This window comes from Poromitra crassiceps (assembly GCF_964638095.1).
Source record: "Poromitra crassiceps genome assembly, chromosome: 11".
Taxonomy (NCBI): Eukaryota; Metazoa; Chordata; class Actinopteri; order Beryciformes; family Melamphaidae; genus Poromitra; species Poromitra crassiceps.
The window spans coordinates 1,523,117-1,546,950 of record NC_139643.1 but is presented as its reverse complement, the minus strand read 5'-3'; the positions used below and the strand labels follow the sequence as shown (position 1 = coordinate 1,546,950).

The window sequence follows — 23,834 nt, the reverse complement described above, 5'->3', positions numbered from 1 at the left end:
TGCACCTGGTCTGCACCTCTGCCATCACCATCAGTAACCTCACCATCTCCGACCACCTGGCTATCACCCTGGACATAGACTTAAATAGCATGGACAGTTACTAGTCTAACATGTTACCCCCTACACTGACAACAACAAAGATCTTGAGTAGGGCCTGTTGTATTGTTTATAACTTTTCCAGGGCCTGGACATTTTATTTCCATGACTTTTTCAGGTTTTTCATGACCATACCAACCCTGATCTCCGACCCTGTCCTCACTCTCTCACTGACCTGGTCAAAAACTACAATGCTGCACTCTCCTCCTGTCTTGATGATATTGCCCCCACAAAACCAAACCCGTCTCCTTCACTCACTCTGTCCCCTGGTACACCGATCAGCGCTGCCACCTCAAAGCCAAGGGCTGTCAACTGGAAAGACTTGCCAATAAAACCGGTCTCACAGTTCACTTGGATGCCTACAAACTTCACCAACAACAATACAAAGATGCCCTTAACAACACTCACTCCTCCCACTACTCCTCCATCATCCAAACTGGCTTCAACAACCCCCAAAATGCGCTTTTCCACCATCAACAAACTCCTCAAGCTCATGGACACCATCTTTAACTCCTTCACCACCAGCAAATGTAACTCCTTTCTGTTATTTTTTACAAATCTACACAATTCACCGGCAGCCGCCTGCCTCGTCCTCCTCCCCCCCCCACCACCCCTGCAGCCTGTTGCAACAGCATACGTTCTCTCTTAAGTTACGGTGTACAGTCTACACTAACTGCTACATTGCAACTAGTTAGTTTGACACTAAAGTTGTGTCTTTGTTTAGTTGCACAATGGAAACACAAGGTACATCTTAACTAGTAGACCATATAGTCCACACTAGTGTCCTCTAGAGAGAGAGTGGCATCAGCCAAAATGCGTGACTCATTAGCCAATGAGCAGCCAGGACGGGGTCTCGCACTACTTTTGAATGCTAAAATAAAGCTGATAATGTACAATTTGATTCTAAAAAAAACAAACTTTCAAAGTACAACACAAACTGTCCATTTTGCTAACCCTAACCCACAGAAACTGCCCTACAGAAAATCACCAACGACATACTTCTCTGCTGACTACGGCTTCCTCACTATCCTCATCCTCCACCTCAGTGCCGCCTCTGATGCCATCAATAGGCCCGTGAGGCTGTGGTTTAAGAGTTAAGCTAAGTAGTTAAGGTTGCGGCGTGCCTTAAACACCTCTTAGCTGTTGTAAAAACACTGTAAACCATGGCCTCAATCACTCCATCCTGCTCTCACGCCTTCAACAATTCTTTGTACACTTGTGCTATTACTGGACAGAAAGTGTCCTCTTAACAGGTTGAAATCACATGTCAACGGTCAATTTTAGTTTTTAGTTTTGTTTCTTCATTAGGCTACCAACATCCCCCCTTATCATAGGGAACAGCAATTCACTGCTACTCAGAATTTTAACCCTTTAAATGCGAGTTGGTTTAGATTATGGCACTAGTTTTTTACAGTGTAAAAAGCACAAAAAGTGAAGTAATTTCTATCCCATGAATGCAAAATTAAGCTGGAAACATGCTACAATGTCAGCCTAGACTTGGAGCGTTGCCAACGGCAGCTAGACCTATATACTCGAACGTCAGCTTGACGAGGGGGTCGCAGGGGAGTCCCCAGCAAAATTAGTCAATTGTGTGATTTCACTAGGATTTCAATTAATGAAGCCTGCGTTAGTTCATTCAAGACATGATGTCATAGTCTACGCCCCAGCTGTACCAGCTGACAGCCTCTGTTTGGTTCACCGTTTAACCAATTCTCCAATCACAGTCATTCTCACAACAAGGCGGTCCGTTTAAATAGGGCAGCCTCTCACTCACTGATCTGTTCCCCACTTTGCTGGATCCTTGCTGGATCGTGCGGCTGCTGGCAACGCTTTGCCACCTCCACCCCAACCTCCACCTTTTTAGATCAAATGCAAATGCTATCATGTATTGTAGCTCTGGAGTCTGCATGGCTCAAAAAATGAACATGTTTCCATGTCTTGCTTTTAGGCTCCCTCTTTCTATGGTTTAAATGTATCTGGAATATTTTATTCCCATGGGGGATTCTGCTTGCTCTCCCTGCTCGGCGTAGCATGCTGCTGAGCCGAGTTCAGGGAGAATAGAATTAATTAAATATTAAATTAAATATTAAATTAATTCTAAGAGCGGAGCCTTCAACGCCAAACATAATTGTATGCATTATATTCATTTATGCAATAAATGGTTAATTCTATGACTTGAGTGTTCTTGAATGAACTAGAAGTTAGCCCGAGGAGAGAATGTAGTGCATATACTTGGTCATAGCTTTCGCTCTCTCCTGTTATCTCTCCATATACATTATATTATACTTGCGCTGTTCAAGTCAGCAGCGTCGAGTAATTTTCGGGGAGCTACACGCCAGCCGTGCCGGCAGGCTCGCCGGCCGCTATGCGGCCCTCGGTGCATACAGCGAGGGCTTTGACGCTGTAGCATGTTTTCCACATTCCCTCTCTGACAGATATCAATACATCTCCATAAACAACTGCCAATCCTCCACAGCCCCAATATGTCATGGTGTCCCACAAGCCAAGGTTCAGTGCTCGGCCCCCTCCTCTTCATCCTGTACATACTTCCGCTTGGACAAATTATCCGCCGCCATGGCCTCCATTTCCACTGTTATGCAGACCAACCACACCCAACTCTACCTCTCCTCCAAAACCATCACCTCAACCACCAATTCTACCCTCACCACCTTACTCATCATCGCCCCAAAATCCCTCCCCTTGCTGTCTGTCTGTCTGTCTGTCTGTCTGTCGGTCGGTCTGTCTGTCGGTCTGCCTGCCTGCCTGCCTGCCTCTCTGTTGAAAGGATATTTGGACTGTCCCCGGCCGCCCAGCCTCCGGGCCTTGATGTTGGGGAAAATGTCTCTGATGATCTTCCCAAAGTTGGCAGCACTCAGAGGACGATGCTGCAGGTTCTCACAGTACCGCCTGGAACAGGAATACCAGGAGAACCAGGAGCGAGTGGAAGAGAAAGAGAGAAAGGCAGAGAGAGATAGAGAGAGGTGAGAGGGAGAAGCTCCAACTTTCTATTGGCAGCAGTGATGAGAATCCACCTGGCTGTCTGTGTGACACTGATGCAGAGAGACCAGAAACAACATCTGGGGCCGGTTGCACCAACTGGTCTTACACTGGTCTTAAGCTAAGTTGGTCGTAACTTTACGACCTAACAGCTACGCCGGTTGCACCAAGACGGCTTAAGCCTTCTTTTCACTACGCCCAGGCGTAAGAGTTACGCCTGGTCAGGAGGAGGCGTAGCGCCTGCCTGTAACAGAGATCTCCGTGTCTTATCAGCGGAGACCGTTTTGAGTCCTTACCCTCATCGTCGTAACACAGCCAGTTCTCCATCTTTTGAAGCATGATGTTAGATTACAACGAGCTAGTTGTGTGGCTTAGCCTTCCAAAATGTTGCCGTTAATTTTTTAGAATGTAATACATAGAATTGGGAACGTTACATTCAATTTCATTCAGACTGTCTTTCTGGCTCAATCGCCGCCATTTTTCCCCCGGAGCGAGGGAGGGTGAGAGGAGGGAGGGTGTTTTACAGTAGTGGCTGAGAGAGCGTAGTGGCTCAGTGCTCCAAGCAGGTCGCGAGGCACATTTTTTGCAACATCATCCAATCAGGGTGCATTCCCTGGCAATTCACATGGACGCGCATTGCTACGACCAGCATAGTTAAGACCAGACGTAAGCCGTGTTGGTGCAACAGGCGTAAGTCCATGGTCTTAACTAAGACCGACGTAGGAGTTACGACCAGGCATAGTTAAGACCAGTTGGTGCAACCGGCCCCTGATCAGCAGGAAGTTCTGATCCGTTAGTATTTTGTGATGCTTGATCAAATCTGTGTTTTAGGTCTGATTTGTTCTTATAACATCAGGGGATTAGCGGAGTGTTCATATAGCATCATATGATTAGCGGAGGCGTTCACAATTCACATGTAAACAAAACGGAGGCAGGTGATTTAAGAAATTAGCGGATGTGCCTGCCTTCAGCGGATGTACGTGCCTTATATCCATTGGAAATTATTGGACTCTGATTGGACTAATAAGTGCATGTCCCACTAGCTCATTAGTCCAATCAGAGTCCATTATTTTCACAGGAGTTTCCCTTTCCGTTTTGACCAACTTCTCCCTGCAGGATGTACAGACGGGTAGGTGGGAGCATTTGCAAATTGCGGGGGCCAATGCATCTGTTTTACAGTGTTGTTCATGTTACTTTTAAAATGTAATATACTACATATTACTAGTTACTTTCATTTGAAAGTAATGTTACTTTACAATATTACTGTCTGCGTAGAGTAACTCGTTACTTGTTACACTACTTTTGCATTACTTCCACCAAAAATAACGGCAGTAGCAGAATTACATCCCCGCCCCGGAACCATCGAGAAAAATTTCAACCGTCTTGAAGTCAGTATAAACCTTCCAAAATTATAAATGTTATCCTTTTCCTTTGTTATTGTCATCTATAGTGGTTATTTGCATAAAAACACACAATTTGATTAGGAAATGATTCTATCTTTGTGCTTTGATTAAAAAATATAACTCAATTTGTAACTTGTTACTTGACAAAGTAACTGGTCTAATATTACTGAAATCATATAATAAGTTCTATTACTAAGTTACTGCTAAAAGTAATATATTACATGTAATATGTTACTTTTGTAATGCGTTACCGCCAACACTGCTGCTTTAAGAGACTAATGCGGAAGTGATAAAAGCTGTAGTTGCTTGATTGGCCACAGGTTGTGATTGGCCACTGCAGCGTGACGTCAGGTTACATTGTGGTTTTTCCCGGCATTCCCTGCGGCGCCCACCACATAAGTGCCACCACCAGCCTAAATGCACTACCCCCATTAAAGTGAATGGGAGGACTGGTGCTGATGCTGTGTGTATCCAGCCTTATGGAAAGAGAAAGATCACAGACAGCTGGCTTCTGAACACTGCTGCCAATGGACAGAAGAGACCTATTACCTGATGAACATCGGCCATGTTGGAGGAAAATATAACAAAATCAAAAAGACAAATCAATCATTTAACAATGATAATAAAAAATATAGCCGCAAGCAGCAATACCAGGGGTTCAAGCTGAACAAATGCTTAAGAAAGAAGAAAAGCACTTTTTGGATGTGGAATGTATTATGTGTGACAACATAGTTGAGCAATTGCAAATGCATTCCACACACACACACACACACACACACACACACACACACACACACACACACACACACACACACACACACACACACACACACACACACACACACACACACACACACACACACACACACACACAGCCCAACTGACATTACTTCCCTCACAAATTGACCTACAGGTGACGACACTTTTTTTACACAATTTTACTACTGACCTCTAGGTGCATACGAGCAAAGTCACGCATAGAAGCGGCTGCACTGCTTAAGAAGTATCAAAATGAAAAATAATATTTCTAGGGTATCTAGCACCAATATCTGTCATCGGGCCAAATTTCAGGTCTCTGCGATGTACCAACTCAGAGGAATTTACATTACATACACACAAAAAACTAGAATGGCCTGCGAAGGCCTAAAAACATAAAATATCACTGTTATAGCTCCAGAATTGGTAGATTTGTGTAATTTTTTGTTCCTGAGTAGTGGGTGACATTTCCAACCTATGTGCAAAGTTTGGCTGCTGTGGGCCTTCTGTCGCCTGCTGTGGGTTTCTGACATGCAAACTGTTTTACGGAAAAGGAATAATAATAAACAGCAATTACAATTGGGTTTCCAGCCCCTTCGGGGCTTGAACCCCTAATAATAATAATTACAATAATATTATTAATAACAACAATATAATAATATAAATATATATTGCATTAATATCGCTTCTCTAGTGCTTCACATAATGGGTGGGGGGACTCAAATCATCCACCACAAGACGAGTGTGTGTGTGCGTGTGTGTGTTACCTGTATGTCTCATAGACGTCCTGTTTGGGCAGGCAGGTGTCCTGGTGCTCCTCCAGGTGAGAGCGGATCCAGTTGCAGGTGTGAAGCTGGTCAGCTGTGTTGAACGAGCTGGAGTCACCACCGCTGCTGTGCGTGAAGAAGAATGATAGCATAGTATTTTCTATTGTCTATTTGACTCTAAATGGGACCATAATTGACTAAATGAACATCATGCTGTATTGAAGAACCTAGAGATTGAGATCATAAACTCATTAGCAAAGTGTTTACTGAGGTCATAAATCAAGTGAGAAGTAGGGTCATTTTCCCATTCCCTTCTATACAATCTGACTTTTTGTACCAGGCTGTAAATGTGTATTTCATCAGTAAAGTCATGAATTTTAACATGGGGGTCTATGGGGAATGACTCCTTTTTGCAGGCAGCCTCATGTGGCCATTCAAGGAACTGCAGTTTTTAGGAATACCGCATCGGCTTCATCTGTCCAAGTGGGAAAACTCCTCCCATTCCCCCCCAGGGCTGACATGTGATAAGGGTCAAAGCCAGTCTTTATGGTTACGACCTCTCCACCCAATCGTCATGGTTCCGCCTCACCTCTTGTCTCCAGAACTGGGTCCCGAAGGCAGCTGGAGGTAGAGGTACAGCTTGTCGTTGTCTGAGAAACGCTGGACATCTTGCTGTTAGACGCAGACAGACAGGCAGGCAGACAGACAGACAGGCAGACAGAGAGCCAGACAGACAGGCGGACAGAGAGACAGACAGGCAGGCAGACAGACAGGCAGAGAGACAGACAGACAGACAGGCAGGCAGGCAGACAAACAGACAGAGAGACAGACAGACAGACAGACAGGCAGGCAGGCAGGCAGACAGACAGGCAGACAGACAGACAGAGAGACAGACAGACAGACAGGCAGACAGACACACAGGCAGGCAGGCAGACAGACAGACAGACAGAGAGACAGACAGACAGAGAGACAGACAGGCAGGCAGACAGACAGAGAGACAGGCAGACAGAGAGACAGACAGGCAGGCAGACAGACAGACAGAGAGACAGGCAGACAGACATGCAGGCAGACAAACAGACAGACAGGCAGACAGACAGACAGGCAGAGAGACAGACAGACAGGCAGAGGCAGAGTTATTTCATTACTCTATGAACCAGTAATCCCTTAAAGCATTGTTTTTTACAGTCATCGTGTTTACAAAGCCATATGGAGGATTTTACATGGAGTGGTCATCTTCACAGAATAGACGAGCTTTGGGTTCAGTCGACAGCATTTCCTGAAAAAACTGCCTGACGTAAATTATTTCAGTCCACGTCGATTCTATTGGCTCTGACGCTTCCAAAGAGGTGTCAATCATCGAAATCGGCCAATGGGGTCCCGAGATAGCCCTCTGCGTATCGCCCCAGGCTTTGCAGGCAAATTGAAGAAGCCCTTTTGATGCATTTCACAGAGTAAAAATACAGATATAAGGCTTGAGGGTTATCCAAACCATAACGCATATTAACTGAGTACCTATAGTGATATGTAAATAGGAGAAAAAAAAGGTATTTCAGTGTTCTACCATAGAAAAGTCAAATGGCACTCATGATGCCCAAAATGTGCCCAGATCAGGTCCGCCTGGGCCTACATGTAGTAAATCATCTGTCAAATTGCTCTGGTTCACTTTCTAAGGATTTGCTTTGATACAAGCACTCATAAGACATTAGTCTACTGCTCCATAGAATAATTTGGCTACCAACCCATGATTTTCAGGTGCTTTTCATCCAAAATAGTGTTGTTTTTTTTGGGCGGAGCTTGAATTTTAATTTTTTTGCCATGTTCTAACTGATTTTACTCTGATACAGTACATTTGTAATTGATTCTGACACTTCTACAGCAATCTCACAGGTGTTGGCTAGCTTTTGAAAAAAAAAAAATTCAGAAAATACCCTGTAGTTGTGGAGATATACTCAATTCAGTTCAGGCATGTCATTTTCGGCAGGTGAGCTGAAAAATAGGCTTAGGGGTTAACAGGTTAAAATACCCTCACATTAACTCCTTAATGTTTGACTGCTTACTTTCTAAACCTCATTAAACTCTCCTTAATGTTTGACTGCTTACTTTCTAAGTTATTGTAAAATTGAGGCAGACAGGAACTTTCCATTAATAACTCCTTAATAACCTGTAAATGTGCACCAAAGACCTTTGTGACTGGAGTCTCTGTGAACCAAACCATGGAAAAATCCCTTATAAGCCCATGCTGCCTGATTTCATTACAGCTTTTAGTTTCAATGGACAATTCATGTTTAGATGATGGGAAATTCATTTCAGAGATCAAGGGGCTGGTGGTTTGGTTGTGTCATCATAAGCCATTTCCAAACATGAAGTCTGGACTATGCCCGGTATTTCCTGGAGTTAAATCAGGTCCGGGTATTTCCTGGAGTTAACCTTGCAGACATGAGGGATCATTGTTTCTAAACATGAGGAAGATGTTCTGGTGTGTGTGTGTGTGTGTGTGTGTGTGTGTGTGTGTGTGTGTGTGTGTGTGTGTGTGTGTGTGTGTGTGTGGGGGGGGGGGGTATTCCCCTCAACTCAAATATGATAATGTTTACCTATGTATTTCTGGCTGTTTGTGCATTGAATAATGCTGAATTATTTGATGGACGTACGATCCTGTGCCTTTAAGAGGGCTGGAGAAGGCAACCTTTTCCCTCTTGCTTCCAGAAGGAAGTAGTTCCAGTGTGAGGCGGACAGCAATTCACAAGGAGGTCAGATTAGCTAGGAGCTACCTGGACGTTGAATAACTAATATTTCAGTGCTGCCTTTTGGTGGGGCACACCTGAACAAGTGAGGCCTGGACGGCTCTCACATTTCCCAGACGACAGAGCTGGCCCACGTCGAGAGGGACCAAGCTACTAGCCGGCCCGGAGAAGGAGCGGTCTGCTAGACAGTGCCAGTCGACCTGCACTATGGACAGGTAATTTGGCTAACTTCAGCCTAGTCTTCTTGTACTCTTTGTCAATTCATGTTACAGTGGTCGATGGTGATAATATGCCCCTAGACACAAGTTTAATTGATAAGATGGACATCGACATTTTCACAAATGTAGACTACATCAGAGATATATTTCAGAAAGCAATTCACCACTCAATTCACCCAAAATCAACGCATTATTCAGGCGATAACGTGGAGTGGCAATGTGCCAAAAAGTGAGCGGTTGTTACATCGCCCAAAAGCCACCAGTCAAAATAGTGGTCGCACCAAGATTAAACGGTGCAAACGGTGATTTTACAAGTGGCATTCAAGTCATATCTGACTAGTTTTCAATTTATTTCTCCTCACAAAATGTATGTCTCGAATATATAATGCAATACTATCGACTTATTGCGTTTTCATGATACAACAAACGTTTCAGCCCATTCGGTTGTTAAGCTGTGACGTATGACCTCCCGACAATACTACTTCCGGGTCCAAGCGCCAAACCGAGAAGCCGCTCTGCGTGGTCAATATGCCGCAGTGCTGTGTCCCTCATTGTTGGAATAGATCCGAGACTAAAAAAACGATTCAACTGTCATTCTACCACTTTCCCTGCGATGAGAAAGAGAAGAGGAAATGGCTGCAGTTAATAAGGTACGTTACAATTCGGAGAAAGTACGTAGAAAAACAAAGGTAAACAGATTATCTATAAAAAGTTATGTTAGGTTAAATAATTATTTATAAAAAGATATATAAGAAGATTCACGGGATGTGCCATAGTTGTTTTGAATGAGGCAAATGAGGAGCAGTGCTGCTTGGCCCCGGAGGTGACGCGTGGTGAACATCTGTCGTCAGTCTTAACAACCGAATAGGCCTTCTTCAGCGTTGTGTTGTACAAGGCGGAAATTAAAGTTATATACAGGCATACCGGAAGTACATTCAATTAGTCAAAAACGTATACTACCAAAGCACCCTAAAGCAAACCTCTTCTAAACATGATTCTAATATTGTATATATTACACCGTTAAGCCTTCTTGAGGTGTCGTGGGCCTAACTTAACGAAACGTCGGTGAAGGAAGGTGCCCACTTGAAAACCCCAATGACATGCTTCATACTGCTGTTGGCTAGGGTAGGTAACTGGTGATTTGTGTCTTGTTTATTAGTTTGTTAGCCTGTTAGCTTGTTTTATTCTGGATTGGGCTTCTAAATGTGTTTTTCCTCGGATTTTGGCACAAGGGATAGTAACATCTTGTCCTGTGTATTAATTAATAATAATGTGCCACCACTTTTTCTCTTGTGTCCCAGGACATAAAAACATGTATTTTGAAACATTGGCACATACTGTGTACTGACCCCCAAGTGGGCCATGTATATGTCAAGCCCCCCATTTTTGCTCATAAGCGGGCGAGGAACTTGAGGGATGTGTTAGTGAGAGCTGACTGCTACACACGCCCTTCTCACGTTTTGTCCAATGTGCCTAACGGTAATTGGTCCTTGTTATGATTAGAGGTGAGTCCTTTTTACATCCACACTCAGGTAAGACGTTTTTTTTTTATTAAGAGTAGGATTTCCTGTAAAACCAAGTTTGTTGTTTACCTTTTGAAGTGCCCATGTGGCCTGTGTTATGTTGGTAAAGCCACGAGAGAACTAAAGGTCCGCTTCTCTGAACATAAGAGTAGCGTTAGGAAGAAAAGTGATGAAAGTGATGAAAAGTGTTTTTTTTGTTTAGCAAAAGAGCTTCTCCTGTGCTTATTTTTCTTGACCTCTGCACTTTTTGGTGAGACTTTGTGGTAAGTTTGTTAGGCTTGCTTTACTCTGTCTGTCAGTTTGAAGTGTGTAGGCTATCTATAAGGTTTATAGGCTAGTTTATTAAGTTTGGAGTGTATTCTTCTAACCATTGATACCTGGCCTGAAGTGACCAGCTACCTGTGATTGACGCTGATTGCTGGGGGAGTGGCTTGGCCCTCTGCTGAACCAGTATTTCTCAGCATAGTCAGTCTAGAGCGGCAGCTGTAAGCGGCAGCCTCCGGGCACTCTGGGCACAAAGACAAGGGATTCTTTCTGCGGGAGTCCATCGAGGGTAAGCCAGAGAATAGGGTTTTGTTACTTCTCTTTCTCTAACTACTCATCTACCTAACTATAGGCTCTTTCACACACAGATTGCGCAAAAAGGCTTTGCAGAAAGCCTGCAAAGCCTGGCAGCCTCGCCACAGAAATTGCTTTCACACACAGGCCAGCAGGACGGCCACATTCCCGTCCCGCGGTGTCCTTTCAGGCGACAGCCACTGCTCCCGGATTGAAAGGCGAGCCGCTGGAGGCATTTCCACTCAGCTCCTCGCTCAAATTAATATTTTCATAGGTTAGTGTAGCCTAGCCTACTGTATGATGAACTGATTTCGAGAGGGAATATCCTCAGACCAACTCACCACAGACAGCTATAGCCCTCTGAAGCTTATTATTATTTATTATTATTATTATTAATTATTATTAATTTTACCTACTAATGTCAACATCGTTTGAGCATAAAGCCTAACCGCACGGAGCATTCCTCCTGGCGTCCCTGCAGTCATGATTGTATAGGCTACTTTTTTTACTTTCACTCGTGCACTTTCTTGATACATGAGGTGATTTCCCCTGTAATTTTTTTATGAATGAGCTGACCATTCGCACCTTTTCCGGCTCGCTGCGACGACGCTTTCAAATGGAGGCGGGTTGCCAGGTAAACCGGCGTTGTGACTACCTACCGTGGCGGGACAAAAGGCGTAAAACAATTATCCACCAACGCGCGTTCACGACTTTCACATCGGAGGCGCGAATCCTATTTTCCGTGCATTTTTCGGCTTTCAAGGCCGGTGTGAAAGAGCCTTATGTGTCTTTTCCCCATCCCTGTTGTAACATCAGCCCATAGACGCCGTAGACACGGCATCTTCAGGTGTAGTAACCCAGGTAACTTCAGGGTTAAAGTGGGTGCATCTCATTGTAAAATTGGACTCGGCCCAAATTGGGCTTCAAACAGCCCAAATCTGGCTTCAAACGACCCAAATTGGGCTTCAAACGGCCCAAATTGGGCTTCAAAAGGCCCAAATATGGCTTCAAACGACCCAAGTTGGGCTTCAAACGGCCCAAATTGGGCTTCAAATGCCCCAAATTGGGCTTCAAACGGCCCAAATCGGGCTTCAAACGACCCAAATTGGGCTTCAAACGGCCCAAATCGGGCTTCAAACGGCCCAAATCTGGCTTCAAACGACCCAAATTGGGCTTCAAACGGCCCAAATCTGGCTTCAAACGGCCCAAATTGGGCTTCAAATGGCCCAACTTTTTGGCACGCGCGTCGGCCCATATCAGCCTGGCCTGCTTGGTATCTAATGCCCGGCCTGAATTATGATCCCAGTCCGCCCCTGCCGACATCCGACCGCTTCAGCTCATTCAGAACGCTGCAGCCTGTCTGGTATTCAACCAACCCAAATTCTCTCGTGTCACTCCCCTGTTCCGGGACCTTCACTGGCTTCCCATCTCGGCACGCATCAAATTCAAGACACTGGTACTGGCCTACAGGGCAGTACACCAGACAGCTCCTCTGTACCTGCAATCTATGGTCAGGTTCCAAACCTCCCACCTCTCACCGCTCCCTCCGCTCCTCCACCAGTGCAGGTCGCCTCGCCCCTCCTTCGCTACGGGGGCTCAAAAGTCGCTCATGCCGATCGCGACTCTTCTCGTCCCTGGCACCTCAAGGGTGGAATGAGCTCCCTCCTATGGTCAGGACGGCCGCTTCACTGTCAATCTTTCGGCAAAAACTTAAAACACACCTTTTCAGGCTCCATCTGGGTCCTTTTTGAACTAACATTTCTCTCTCTCTCTCTCTCTTAAAAAAATAAAAAAATAACTAAACTTTACCACTATTCTTTCAGAAGTTGTAGTTGTCATAGACTGTGTTGCATAGTTGATTGCTCTATTGTTGACAAAAATGTGTTATTGTAAGTTGCTTTGGATGAAAGCGTCTGCCAAATGACGTAATGTAATGTAATGTAAAAGTCCTCGGTGGCGAGACACTTTAATTCTGTGGGACACGACGTGTGTTCTCTCAGATTCCAGGGCACTGAGATGGTTGGACCTTTGAAAAGAGGGGGCGACGGAGACAGAGCTCTGTTGCAAAGAGAGGCCTTTTGGATGGATACATACCCTGCACACTGAATATCCAAAAGGCCTCAATGAAGAGCCATTATTGGATTTTCTTTAGATTGTTTTAAATTTCTACTTATTTGCATTTTCTAATTATATTTTTATATATACATCTCCTCTGTATTTAATTCTGGTCCTGCCTTTTGTACGGGGAACATTAGGACCACCAGTCTAGTCTAGTCTATAGTACCGGTACTTATCTTTTACCCCATCTGCCATATGTGAGGTTGACCATCCTCACTTGCAGGTCTCATGTTTTTAGTTCTTGGCTGCACTAAAACCTATTGTACTTGAATTCTTTCTACAGAGCTATTCTTTATATTATCTGACTGTGTACTACACATACCTACTGCTTTTTTGATGTAGTCTTTTATGACGTGCATAAATTACAGATGCAATTCTTTGTAACTTTCATTTCCGCCTTGTACAACACAACGCTGAAGAAGGCCTATGGGCTGAAACGTTCATTGTGTCTGCCTGAAGAGAAATAAAAAACCTTACAAAGGACATCTAGAGTGCTGGCTGTTCTCCTGTCATTCCAGTGTATCTTTTGCTGTGCACCTGAGACGTTTTTGTTCCTTTGAGTGTGTATCGCTTCGGTGAGTTGGTTTTTTCATGATACAAGACAGATGGGTAGACGGAGAGGAAAACAAACCATTCAAGCCGTTTGCAGCCGTGAGTTTGCTCGTTTAATCAATTGATATGCGCAAACTATTAATTAATATGCGTGAACGTTCATAGCGGGCACTTATCACCAATAGCCTAACATCACATCATCTCCTTCCTGCTGCATTTTCACTTTCAAACTGGCAGATGGAGGAAGATAAACGATTCAATTTTTAGTCGTTTACTCACCAATTTGTCTCTTCCAAATAATCCATGCCACGTAACTACGTCCATTCATCAAATTAAATAGCACAGGGACATTAATGGTTTGTAAAAGTGCCATTTAACAACTATTTATAGGCTATAATAATCTTGTCTCGCTGGCTTTCACTCACCCCATCCGCTTGCTCACTCCATGTTGTGGAAATGAGCCGGGAGCTGCTAAACTAAACCCGCTCTGCCAGCGACGTGGACTTTGCACTTGGGGCTTGGGTGGGTAAGGTGGAGCAGGCTCATAATGGACATTTGTTGCTAAACATGCAGGCCGACCGATTAATGTCTGGATATGTTCAGGAATTCACTGCATGTTTAGAAATGGCTATATTGTATTAGTGTTACTAAACTGAAGTGTGTGTCTGTGTGTGTGTGGGGGGGGGGGGGGTGGGGGGGATTGGGGGAGGGTCTTACCAGGATCTGATCCACTTTGGTCTGTACACTCTTCCTGTAAGACAGAACACACCTGTCTGTGAGCGACAACATTTCACTAGGACCAAAACAACCCATCACCCCCCCCCCCTCCCCCCCCACTGAGTGAAATGTTCTATGGTCTCTCCTGATTCTAAATATAGCTGAATCGCTCTTGGTTTGACCAAGTAAAACTATTTTTAATACGCATTTTATGAAACATCAATCAAAAAATGGATGATAGTATCACAGTTTCGCCATTCATGTTATAAAATCACAAATAAACACGCAAACATCCAAACCATGGAGGTATAAGCTCCAAACACCCCGCAAAACGCTCCTGTTTGTTTTGTTTTTTTGCGGGGTGGGTGGGGGGGGGGGGGGGGGGTGATATATTGTCAATCGTCGGTTGACGGGCGGACGGTGGCCCACTGGAAAATTTTGGCATATCGCCCAACCCTAGTGGATAGGCCGAGGGGTTAGGGGGCTGGTTGGAGATTGGCCCAGAGAGAGAGAGAGACACAGCCAGAGAGAGAGAACAGCTGGGTGAGGGGTTAGGGGCTGGTTGGAGATTGGCCCAGAGAGAGAGAGACAGAGAGAGAGAAAGACAGAGACAGAGAGACAGACAGAGATAGATACAGACAGAGAGAGAGACAGAGAGACAGACAGACAGGGAGAGAGAGAGAGAGACAGAGAGAGAGACAGAGAGACAGAGAGAGAGAGACAGAGAGAGAGACAGACAGAGAGAGAGACACAAAGAGAGACAGACAGAGAGAGAGACAGAGAGTGAGAGAGAGAACAGCTGGGTGAGGGGTTAGGGGCTGGTTGGTCAGATGAGGGCTGAGGGGAAGTGAATGAGGGGAAGTGGAACTACTAATGAAACAGTCAGCGCTATTTACTGTAGGTCCATTTTCTACCCCAGCATGTGACTTACGAGATCTTAAGGGACAGAGAGACTTACGAGATCTTAAGGGACAGAGAGACTTACGAGATCTTAAAGGGACAGAGAGACTTACGAGATGTTGCTCTTGAGTTTCTGCAGCAGCATGCTGGGCTCCGTGTCGCCTTCGCCCCCCTCCAGAGGCCCCTCCCCCCGCCGCGCCCGCTGGTCCTCTGACATCAGGACCAGGAACTATCCACAACACAGCATCATCTGAAGAGGAGAGGAGGAGAGGAGGAGAGGAAGAGAGGAGGGGAGGACAGGTGGAGGAGAGGGGTGAGGGGAGAGAAGAGGGGGAGAGGAGAGAAGAGAGGAGGAGGGTAGAGGAGAGGGGGAGAGGGTGAGGAGATTAGAGGATAGAGGAGAGGAGAGAGGTGAGGGGAGAGGAGAGAAGAGGAGAGAGGGTGAGAGGAGAGGAAAATCATAAAAGTGGTCCTGAATTGTGACAATTATCTTGCTGAAACTTTTATTAAAGGGACAGCTCACCCTAAAATCCAAATATTCTTCCTCTCTTCTGTAGTGCAATTTATCCATCTAGATTGTTTGTGAGAGTTGCTGAAATTTGGAGATATCGGCCGCAGAGTTATGCCTTCTCTCCAATACAATGCAACTGGATGGCACTCGGCTTGTCGTGCTCAAAGCACACAAAAAATAACATTTGAAAAACTCAACAGCAATGTCTCTTTCCAGAAATCATGACCTGGTTAGTCAAGATAATTCACTAACTTGTTGTGAGCAGTTTAACCTAGGACGTTGTTTTCAGGTGTCATGTCAAGATGGCAACCGGGGCGAGGCCATTGACCTTGTTCGCAAACCACATCATCATGCTGGGGGGCAATCAGCAGCAGGCTACAGTGTACATAGGAAGCATAGTGTACATAAACATAGTGTACATAGGAAAGCACGAGCAAAATCTGACAAGTTGCTGGAAAAATTGCTTCTCTTCATTGTCTATGGCTCATATCCTATATGTTTTGCAATTATTTGCCTGGTGATACATGTAGCATGGACTGGCAGGGAGTTGCCCAAACTTCTGAGTAGCCAGCCTGGAAAAGTAGCCAACTAAGGGATGTTTGCGGCATTTGTTCCCCAATTAATGAACAAAGTACAAACCTCAAATATGTATCCATGAGAGTGTGACAATTGAAATAATACAATAAACATTCTTATAAAGGCCCAATGCTATAGTATCCATAGTATTCATATTGCAAAACACAAACGTGCAATAACTGTCTATTTCCCACAAGATTTGGAGAGATTGTGATGGGTGGACCTTGGATCCTCTAGGGCAGGGCTATTCAAATGGCGGGCCGTATCGGGCCGAATACGGCCCGCCATCAAGTCAGACCGGCCCGCGGATGAGTTCTAAAACAAACAAACAAACAAACAAAAACCCCAAAAACCCGATTAAACTTAATTTACTTATTACACCCGACTGGTTGTTTTTCAGATGTGATCTAGCTAAAGTGAACTAAACAAGTCAGATCCACTATGAATGTTTTTCAGGAGATGCTGTGATGTAGCCACAAGAAAGGTTATATACAATGTTATACAAGGTTATACAATGTTACAATGCTGTGAGACGTAGCTAAACACAAAAGATGCAATATTACGGTAATAGTTTTTCCTGAGATACTCAGTATTTAATACTGTGCTAGGTTCTAAACAAGAAATAATGTTTCCAGTTGTTTTCCTTTCCTGATCCACTATAAATGTTTACAATGCTGTGGTGTGGTGCTGAGGTCAGAATTTACCAAATTATATTTCAAATGGCTGGCATGTGTTGTAGAATACTTAGATTTGTTTCAAATGTGTTTACTTTTGGGGCTAACACAGCTTTTGTTGCACAGAAATTAAGCACTTTTAAATTAAAATTAAGCTACTTTTGCAATGTAGTGAAATGCAAGTTTTGAAAATGATGGTGGCGCGTTGTGTCAAGTGCACATATGCAGAAAAACCATTGCAAGTCAATGTTAGCTGGAGTAGGGATCTTTCCATTTCATCTAATATACGGTAATCAATTGGGATATGGTGTGGATTAATATTTTATCTTCCAGGAACCCCAATCACCAATGGATTGATAACTATGCCCAGACTATACTGTACCCCTCGCACATTTTTTCAGATGAAACTATCTCAAAGCCAACTGTGCATTATGCCCCCTGGCAACCCCTGGTACCTTTATACACATGGTCTGAGAATGCTCATTCCCCAGGGTCTGGGGCTAACTGACTCAGGTGACTCAAATTACTCGAAAACCCAACTCTTGTGAGTGAGTTGTACAAACTTGAGTTAGTAAAAAGAGTTGAACCTCCCATCACTAGGAATATTATAATACTATAGGATTACTATTGATAGTATTCTGTTACATCACCACACGGCCATCTTGGTAGGAAAACAGGCGATTGTAATCAATTAACAGGTGATTACAATCAAGTGACACTTACAGCCAACGAGCTGTGTGTATTGTAGTGCCATATTGGTAGGAAAATACTTGACATCATGGGAATACTATGAATAGGGATATTATCGAATTACTGTAGGAATACTATAGGAATATTATAGGATTACTATTATAGTAATCCTATAATATTCCTATAGTATTCCTAGAGTAATTCCTATAGTCTATAGGAATATTATAGGAATACTACATCCCTATTGCCAAATACAATTTTATTGACTGTATCTCCTACCAGACAGGACATGACTAGGTGTGCTTTTTAAGCATTTCTTTGGTGCAATTCCCCCCCCCATACGTGCGCTTTTGCTTCACCCCCGCTGATACAAATCCACCCTAAGGGAAACACTGCAAGGTTATCTTGGTTAAGCGGGTCATGATTTCTGGAAAGAGACATTTACTTATGTATTTATTTCTATTGAGTTTTTCAAATTTATCCCATGTGCCATCCAGTTCTATTGTATTGAAGACATCACTATGGCCGATATCTCCAAAAACTCAGGCAACTAACAGAAAACAATCTAGATGGATAAATAGTGACTACATGTGAGAGGAAAATTTTGTTTTTTGGATTTTATACATTATTGATGCATTTAACCAAACCCCCATACAAAAAACCCATTGACTTTGAGATGAGGACTCATTCCCACAGTACTCTATAGAGAATATAAAATGGAGTATGTGGGCTCTGTTGTTTGTTTCAAGTTCTGTGTTCAGCCACAGCTATGCCATTTTACGTGCGATCGGGCTGAAACCTTCAGGGTGTGTAAAGGGCACCCGTGCAGGTGACGGAGCCGGATTTTTAATTAAGCTATTAGCTAATGATGTGATGTCATCAGTGATGTCATAAGGGCACGCACGCACGCGCACACACACACACACACACACACAAGGAGGCATTGTGACAAGACTGATCATTACATTACATTACGTAATTTGGCAGACGCTTTTATCCAAAGCGACTTACAATAACACATTTTTTGTCAGCAATAGAGCAATCAACTATGCAACACAGTCTATGATACCTACAACTTCTGAAGGAATAGTGGTAAAGTTTATTTTTTTGGAGAGAGAGATGTTAGTTCAAGAAGGGCCCAGATGGAGCCTGAAAAGGTGTGTTTTAAGTTTTTGCCGAAAGATTGGCAGTGAAGCGGCTGTCCTGACCATAGGAGGGAGCTCATTCCACCATTGCAGTGCGAGGGACGAGAAGAGTCGCGATCGGGATGAGCGACTTTTGAGCCCCCATACCGAAGGAGGGGCGAGGCGTCCCGCACTGGTGGAGGAGCGGTGGGAGGTTTGGAACCTGACCATAGATTGCAGGTACAGAGGAGCAGTCTGGTGTACTGCCCTGTAGGCCAGTACCAGTGTCTTGATGCGTGCCGAGATGGGAAGCCAGTGAAGGTCCCGGAAGAGGTGAGTGACATGAGAGAATTTGGGTTGGTTGAATACCTGATCAGTGATGTCTAAGGGGGTACACACACACACACTGATGTCATCAGTGATATAATGGGGCACACACACACACACACACACAAGGAGGCATTGTGACATCACTGATGCAATAACATTTAGTGAGCAACACACACACGCATGCACGCACGCACGCCAATAGGGCAGGCGAGGCCGTGCAGCGGCCGAGCCTAGTGTAGAATGACGTTTATAGTTTTGATCATAGTTTCTCTGAATATCTCTCTCTACCTACAATACAGATGGTAATATAATTATGGACAACAATAAGATAAGGGGCATCCAGGAGCAAAGATTGCCCCCAAGATTTCTATAATTTTCTTTTCATTCAATTTCCATTTCTAACACACACTCACCACCTGCAAGCTGGTTGCCACAGATGATGAAGAACACGCACAAACGGCACGCTGTTGTCCACACTATGCTTTAGCAACTTTATGCACTAATTACTTTTTTAAGTGCCCCCAAAATTGTGTAAATGCCCCCATTTTCTAGACAGTGGGGGCAACACCCCCCCCCCCCCTACACTGCCGTTATTAATCACAGGAATACTTCTAGCAATCAAACATATTCTTAGATTTGGGTCATGGGCTGAAGTAGAGGTGTTTGACATTACAGCAGGTGGAGCAGTGCGTTGTGCTTGGTTTGGTGGCAGGTTTCTGGTAATGTTAACTTGTAGCTAGTATGGGCAAACAGACAGATAGACAGACAGACAGACAGGCAGGCAGACAGACAGACAATCCCGCCTCTCTACAGCAGCTACAAACTCTTCTCTCAGTGTGTTTAATGTTTACACATTAAAAACATCGACTACACCTCTGCTTTACTTTAGCTCACTGAAAGACAGACAGACCGACCCGGTGACGCCGGTCGGTAGTGACACACACATGCCGACCGACTAGCACGGTGTCCTAACTTTAGCTAATCCGTAACGTTACTACAGACAGACAGACAGACAGACAGAGGAGGCGTGTTGTTGCTCCATGTACTGTAACATTACTGGACCCGCGCTAGCTAACCCGTGTGGATGCAGTGTGCCTGCTGCCATTTTAGCACACACACAGAGCTGGCGTTACACACAGAGCTCGACATGTTAGCACCGTGCTAACTGGCTAGCAGCAGCAGCAGCAGCCCAGTGGTCCTCGATGCTTTAGCTAACTGAGCTAATGTTAGCTTCGCGGTTAGCCTGGTAACGAGCAGCTTGGCCTCTTTCACAGCGCCGTCCAGCGCCCGAGACAAAGCCCTTCCACATGAGGGAAAGTGACATAGTCGGCTAGTAAAATTAGCTTAGCCTAACATCAGCCCCTACAGAAGCTATAACAGCTATATGTAACAAGCTGGCTACATAGCTTAGCTGCTGGCTGTTAGCTAGCTTTAGCAAGCACTCAAACACACTTAAAACGTCATGTTTTGAATTTCAAAATAATTCCTGCAGGTAGTTTGTAAACGGTATGATTATTTGATGAGATGTTCGACCAGACACATTACAGTCATTATTTTACAAAAGAAAAAGAAAGTACCTGAGCCAAGATGCAGCAAAAATCCCCTTTCAGATGTTTTTGTGATTGGACGACTTGGTGATGTCTGCCTGACTACAAAGCCAGCGTCCATTCCGATTGGTCAGGTGTCTGAGGTCTACCCAGATACCCAAAGCGGCTTAAATTCTATTCGTTGAGCAGAATAATTTTGTTGACAAAGATTATTTTGATTGGAGGCGTTTTCCTGGTCTGCCCAGTTACAAAACAGATGCATTTCTCTCACTAAATCTGCATAGCAACAATCGCCAATATGTCGGCCAGAAAGTGAAACCAAAATGGATTGTATTGAAGGTTTTATTTAATGTGATAATAGTGTTTGTCGGGTGACTGTTCAGCAGACTATGTTCAGTCTTTTATGGATGAGTGTTCATCACTGCCATCTGCTCTGCTTAGAACACTGCATAGCTAAAACGAAGGAATTCAAAGCATGTAGGCTACTGTATTATCCATACTACTTCCCTGCTGAAAAAACTAGCATAGACCAGCATGAATTTCTTGCTGGTTAGTGCTGGTCTGATGCTGGTCCACCAGCTAAAGCTTGCTTGTGAAGCTGATCAACCTGCATGGCCTTGCTGGTGAAGTTGCTGTACCAGCATGGTTGTGCTGGGGAATGCTAGAAAGCGTCCCCAGCCAGACTCTCCCAGCCCCTTTACTGGGAGAGTCTGGCAAGCGAGACTACCGCCGGACCCCCATTTGAGAACAAATAGCTGACAGGAAATAAGCTAGGTTTAAAATTGAGCAATACCCCTAAAGAGGCCATGGTTTAGTCATTTCACACCTGTTAGCTGCTGTAAACCTGACCAACCGCGCCTACACCCACCTTGACAACCCGGCTAGCACTGTGAGTCATGTTCTTCGACTTCTCCAGTGCTTTCAACACCATCAGGCTGGCTCTACTGGGTGAGAAGCTGACAGCGATGTGGGTGGATGCCCCCCTGGTGTCCTGGATTGTGGACTACCTGTCTGGCAGACCACAGTATGTGCGCTTGCAAAACTGTGTGTCAGACAGAGTGGTCAGCAATACGGGAGCACCACAGGGGACGGTTTTCTCTCCCTTCTTCACCATCTACACCACAGACTTCACCTACCACACAGATTCTTGCCACCTTCAGAAGTTCTCTGACGACTCTGCTATAGTGGGATGTATCAGAGATGGCGATGAAGAAGAGTACCGGGCTGTGGTGGCTAACTTTGTCACATGGTGTGAGCAAAACCACCTGCAGCTCAACGTGTCAAAGACAAAGGAGCTGGTGGTGGACCTGAGGAGGGTCAAGGCACCGGTGACCCCTGTTTCAATCCACGGGGTCAGTGTGGACATAGTGGAGGATTACAAGTACCTTGGAGTGTACATTGACAATAAACTGGACTGAGCTAAGAACTCTGATGCACTCTACAAGAAGGGGCAAAGCCATCTCTACTTCCTGAGATGGCTGAGGTCTTTCAACGTCTGCCGGACCATGCTGAGGATGTTCTATGAGTCGGTGGTGGCCAGTGCCTTCCTGTATGCTATAGTGTGCTGGGGCAGCAGGCTGAAGGCAGCGGACACCAACAGACTCAACAAACTGATCCGTAAGGCCAGGGACATTGTGGGGCTGGCAGCGGTGTCGGAGAAGAGAACGCTGACCAGGCTACGCTCCATCATGAACAATGACTGTCACCCACTCCACGGCATGCTGGTCAAACACAGGAGCACATTCAGTGAGAGGCTGATCCCACCCAGATGCAACATAGAGAGGCACAGGAAATCATTCCTGCATGTGGCCATTGGACTCTTTAACGCCTCACTAAGAAGAGCACCTCGGAGACAAGCCTATAGGTTAACTGTGCCTTAGCTGGGCCACATGTAATGTGCAAGTTGACTTAATATAATTCCAGTGTGCAATAACTGCAATTTGACACGTACTGTACATTCTACTTTACTCTACTTTATTTTAGTTTACTTTATTGGATTGACTGTTTACGTTTAGGGAGATACTGTGTGATACTGTGTTATGCTATGCGTGTTATGTGGATATTCATGCCTGAGTGCGAGCAGCTGTAACTTGTCCCAATTTCCCCCCCGGGGATCATTAAAGTCTTTCTGATTCTGAAACCATGGTATCACAGAATTCCGTGAAAACAGTCTAGTAGTTTGTCTTTTGTTCTCAGCTGACAGCAGTTTGGACTAAATGTTCCCAATGGCAGTTGTGAACATGTATCATGACTCATTCTGTGCTCACAGATCAACTAACTGATTCAAATGAAATATTTGTTTTAATGCAAATGCTTGTAGTACAGCTGTGTATCAAGCTTGGCCCAGCAATTTTGAGCTGACACGGGGGGGGTGCAAAAGCCCTTCACATGGTGGGAATTTGACATTTTCATGTTTTGACATTTCCATAAAATACAAACTCTCCCCTATATACAACTTTTTGAATAACTGGCATTCCACCAAAACCATAAAAATAAATACTTTCCCTTTGTTTGATGAAAATAATTATTCACCATGATGTACTCCGGAAGAAAGTAACCAAATTACTCAAAATCTCAATACCTGCACAAAAGAAATCAACTTTCTCTGGCTCATTACCAACAATGTGCAGCAGCGACGTGAAGGGGTTCTGTAGGCCACCACCCACACTTATTTATACACATATATATATATACACACACTATATATATATAACTATATATATATATATATATATATATATATATATATACAACAACATGCAAGTCTTAATACTCAAAGTCATAGTTTATTAGTCTTGAGGTACCATAGACTTCTGATATTAAATATTTTTGGGTTTTTTCTGCATTAGGGCTCGGGCCTTTTTCCTAAACTTTTCCTTTAATCATTCTTTTTGAAAGCATCTTCCCTCTACGATTTTTTTTCCCAGCTTCCATTGTTCTGTAATTAGTGTGTCTACTATTCCTGTTTTGCCATTTTTAAATCAATACAAATATTGATCAAAAACAAGACAGTGTAATAAGTGTGGCTTCCACGAC

The 23,834-nt window shown here is 44.4% G+C and overlaps 1 protein-coding gene across 1 annotated transcript in view; it reads right to left on the bottom strand.

The window, feature by feature from the left end:
• Positions 1 to 15,563, bottom strand: part of rfx5 (regulatory factor X, 5) — a gene marked incomplete at both ends in the record, with an annotated part of 36,852 nt that extends 21,289 nt beyond the window's left edge. The window contains 5 exons of the mRNA XM_083646857.1: positions 2,893 to 3,003; positions 6,020 to 6,142; positions 6,609 to 6,691; positions 14,447 to 14,480; positions 15,460 to 15,563. Coding sequence (XP_083502983.1) covers positions 2,893 to 3,003; positions 6,020 to 6,142; positions 6,609 to 6,691; positions 14,447 to 14,480; positions 15,460 to 15,563 — 455 coding nt within the window. The remainder of the gene's footprint in view (positions 1 to 2,892; positions 3,004 to 6,019; positions 6,143 to 6,608; positions 6,692 to 14,446; positions 14,481 to 15,459) is intronic.
• Between the last annotated feature and the right edge of the window lie 8,271 nt (positions 15,564 to 23,834).